Raw genomic sequence first — 4,223 nt, 5'->3', positions numbered from 1 at the left:
CTCAATATAACTCGACTCGGCAATATTGGGCTCGACGGGGATGTGGGACTTGATATTGACAATTTACAGCACGGTGGCAGGGAGCGGCGCATTGGGAGTAGTATAGGATTCAGCAACAAGGGAGGAGGGAGGAGGAGGAAGAAGAAGACTTGATGTCTATGTCGGCATCGAAAAGCGGGTTGGAGTCCATAGTAGCGGATCGCGGCGAGACGTGGAAACAGTGTAGAAAGGTGGGCAGCCCTGGCAAAAGCACCAGAGGGCGCGACGCGGCGAGCGGTTCGTGGTGTGAAAAACGGCGTGCTCGGCGGAGCAGGAAGAAACAAGCGGAAAGGAGCAGCGGTTGTGAGAAATCAGGGGATCAACCCGTGCAAGCTGATACCATGTAGAAGAATAGGAGCCAACAAGTATTCGTGTTCATCTCCGTAGAGTACATGTACAGGTTGCAATGCGTATTGTGGGCGACGGAGTGGCCAGCCACACATCCAGGTGTAGGCTAACTAACATAGACTATGCCATCAAATACACTGCTTCAACATACATACATACATACATACATACACACATACATACATACATACATACATACAAATTAAGTAAAATACATAGTTCATATAAGGGTAAGGCGGAACACACATTATATTAATGAAGGCGACTAGCTAGAGCACGCGGGGCCTAGAATAAGGGAACGAGCGAGGCTTCTTGACGTCTTTGAAGGAGCGAATCCAAAAGATGTAATCCCACCCCATCTTGAAATTGTCTTCTGTAGTTGGATTATTCAGCTGCCACCTGTGGACGCCGGCGTGATAGAGCATCGCCCAGAGGTGGGTGATGAGCTCGCCACCCTGCGCGAGGTGCTGCAGGTGCTCCTCTGCATTGTCGGACGGCGCCGCGAACACCAGCGCCTTCACCCAGAATTCTGCCAGCACCTTCCACCGATCAGCAGCAGGCATGGTTCTGACCAGTTCCTTCCCCAGCTTCACGCCCATCATATAGACGAAGGATCCCATGACGAAGGTACCAGTATAGCGGTGCTCAGAGTTTTCCATGGCCACCAGCAGCTTGTCCGCAGCTGATGACGACGACGACGACGACGACCTTTTTGCTACATTCCACATTGCGGCGTCCCGAACTTGAGCGTACACCGTGGCGGTAGCATCGGTCCGCCCTGGGAGCAAGCGTGGCGCCGAAACCACCAAGTATGTGCAGTACTTGGACAGAGCTGTGGCGACGCGGCGATCCTTGTCCACAGCAACAGCGGCTTCTTGTTCCAGCTCCTGCACCAGTTGGCAGTAGCACGTTGCAATGTGCCACATCAGGATACAAGGCACGTAAATGTCATCAACAGCGCCATCGTTACCATAAATCTCATGAAGGCTAAATTCTTGAACGAAACTCTGTCGAATGTTGTTGTTTGCAAGCTTGGATGATGCCCAGCCACTTACGTCGTTGCACCTGATCTTTTCAACAAAATCACCAATGGACGCCGTCACATCAGGATGCAACTCAAGTGCACCCTCTGTGTTGCTCGCCCGCAACAGTTCCTGGAGCACCCGGCCCATGTAGCGCAGTCCAAACAGCGCCCAACATTTCCGGACGATAAGCCCCTTTCTCGGCGAACCGAGCTCCATGAATCCGCAGCAGAATAGCCAATGGCAGCGAGAGCCAGGCAGCCTGATGGATTCCATAACTGAGTGTTGCCCAAGCTTATTTTGCCACAGATAGTACTTGTCGTCTGACCAGTTGATCTTGAGAAGAGATGCTCTCAGCCTCATTCCCCAGCTCAAATCCACTCTTGTATAGTATTCTCTTGGGAATCTTGGAATGCGTCGTCGTGCATTCCCTCCAGAATATAAATATTCCCTGTCCTCCTCTCCTAGAATCCTGACCAAATCACAGGCAAAGGAGACCCTGGCCCAGTTTGAGGTCCAGCAGCGTAGCAACTGCAACACCTGCAGTAGGGCTAGTGACACCAGTATTACTCCCGTGATCACCGAGTCCGCTACTGTGGCATGCACAGAGATGGTGCCAGGAGAAGCATGCCGGGTAGTCCTTGCCCCAGGCACGACAGCCACTGCCCCAACAAAACAGATCCCAAGAACCGAAGCAACTGCCCAGATGCTGCAGCTTCTCGCTTCGTAGTAGTGGAGGAATGCGTTGCTGGTGTACAACACATCGTACATGAAGGCTAACTCAACCTCGACGATCTTGAAAGCCCTCTTGTAGCTTTCAACCAAGGGCTCTGTGCTGCTCATTGTTGTCTCTGTCGGTTCAGCGCTGCTGCTTGATGACCCAAGGAGACGCCGCTGCAGCAAATGAGACAGAGACAAGGAGAAGCACACGTCCTTGCAGGCACGGAGGTCTGATTCTACCTTCAAGTTTGCATTCCTGCACCTCAAGATCATGGAAGCTACATCAATCATGGAAACCTCATAGACAACCCCATCCTCAACCATTACGTCAAGTTTCATATCTACTGGCAACTCACTTCGTTCATCATGATCTCCGAAAGAACATCTTCTAGCCATGATATGTGCTGGAACCTCTCTGATCGCGTTCCGCATAGAACTCGGCAGCACGAATACCGCCATGGACCTATGAAATCCCTTGATCAAAGTCACGGCAGACAGCACACAGATGGCAATGTTTCCAATATCACTGGAGATGGTTGAGACGCTCATTAGTACGACATACCCGAAGTAGAGGCAAAGCTGATATAGCAGCTTCCAGATCTGGCCCTCATTGCCGATGCCGGACATGCTGGCCGAGTCGACGCAGCAAAGGAGGGCCAGTAAGGATACTGCCCATATGGGGTACATCTCACTCTTCACCTGCGAGGACTGCATTAGACCAATGCTGTATGTCCCCAAGGACAGAAACAATGCATTGGCAGCTAAGAAGCCCTTTTGGATGATCCAACTATTGGACCAGCGGCGGCAGGTCCCAAAGGCAGCAAGGAAAAAGGAGAGAAGGATGGCCACTAGTGCTAATGCCTCAATTCGTAGCACTGTCCCCCTAGGACTCCCCCACAGATCTCTGAGCTGATGCAAAAAGCTTGTTGAGGTGGCATTATGTACCAAGTGTTGTTGACCCATATTTCCAAATCGGCGGTAGTCCACCTTTCGAAGAAGAAGAATAAGAAGAAGAAGTGTCATAAATCTTGAATGGCGATTTAACTACAAGCAGAGTTCATGATGAAGGGGGAAAAGAATATATAAACCAATCTACACAAGTAACTAATCGACCTCTATTCTAGAGAAGCATTAGGCATCAAAATAAAACATATCTTGTGTTGTGAAGTAGCAAATTGTACCGACCAAAGTAACTTGTTTGGGGAATAAATTGAACCAAATCTATATTGGTTTAGAGGGTTATGCGGATATAACTTGAAAGGAGTAATCTTGGCATTTTCCTTAATCCTATGTATGACTATGAGATGGAGACAAGTCAAGTTATTACATTTTCAAAGTGCAAGAACACAAACAGTATTATATGGCAGAGTTAACGACCCTGTGGCTTAAATAAATATATGATGCTAATTAAATCACTTCAACAGACAAATTAGTTTCCGTGACACATGACGTACCATATTTTCTGTTGCTTCTGTTTTCCAAGGCTCTGTTTGAGCTTCCTTGGCGTTCCTCCAGAGCTCTGTTCCTTCTGGATCCTTGCGTGCCTCCAGAGCTGTGATCGATCAGGTCTTCTGAAGGCTGCAATATTACCAGAAGACATGCTGGGGTTTCTTCTTTAGTACAAACAGTGCTTTTGAGAGTACAAGACACACTTTGGATGCATATACAATTGCTCCTTGAATAAACTTTGCGTGTCGGCAGGCAGTCTCTTTATTCTTTGCCAGTCGTCTAAGTATTATGCTTTCAATTTGCTTTTCCTCTACGAAGGTTGAGGAGGCAACAGACAATCCAGGATTATTCATTTGGATTTGTTGGGCTACTGCAATTCCGATGCTTGCTGGGTACGGATCGGAGCAATGCAAGAACTTCATCCAAGGTCTAATTGCATTTTTTTTCTAATATTAAATCTACATATAATTGTCGCCAGTACAAAAATAATTTATAGAGGCGGGTGCAATGGATTTTACAGGCGTTTTTTTAGTCCGCGTATATCTTGTATTGTCTCGAGAAAACAGGTGATCCTCAGAAGTAGGCAAGGAAACGACACTACTACAATTGACAAGTTTCCCTAGAGTTAGTATTCCTAGGGAAACG

The 4,223-nt window shown here is 48.2% G+C and overlaps 1 protein-coding gene across 1 annotated transcript; it reads right to left on the bottom strand.

The window, feature by feature from the left end:
- On the bottom strand, positions 508–3,730 carry LOC8081616. The gene is made up of 2 exons (XM_002442537.2): positions 3,584–3,730; positions 508–3,116 (listed from the first exon to the last, which is right to left on the bottom strand). Exons 1-2 carry the CDS (start codon positions 3,584–3,586, stop codon positions 657–659), a joined length of 2,463 nt encoding a protein of 820 aa, XP_002442582.2. The 5' UTR covers positions 3,587–3,730; the 3' UTR covers positions 508–656.

The sequence above is a fragment of the Sorghum bicolor genome, chromosome 8 (assembly GCF_000003195.3).
Source record: "Sorghum bicolor cultivar BTx623 chromosome 8, Sorghum_bicolor_NCBIv3, whole genome shotgun sequence".
In the NCBI taxonomy this organism is placed as follows: domain Eukaryota; kingdom Viridiplantae; phylum Streptophyta; class Magnoliopsida; order Poales; family Poaceae; genus Sorghum; species Sorghum bicolor.
This window is presented reverse-complemented; position numbering and strand designations above follow the sequence as displayed.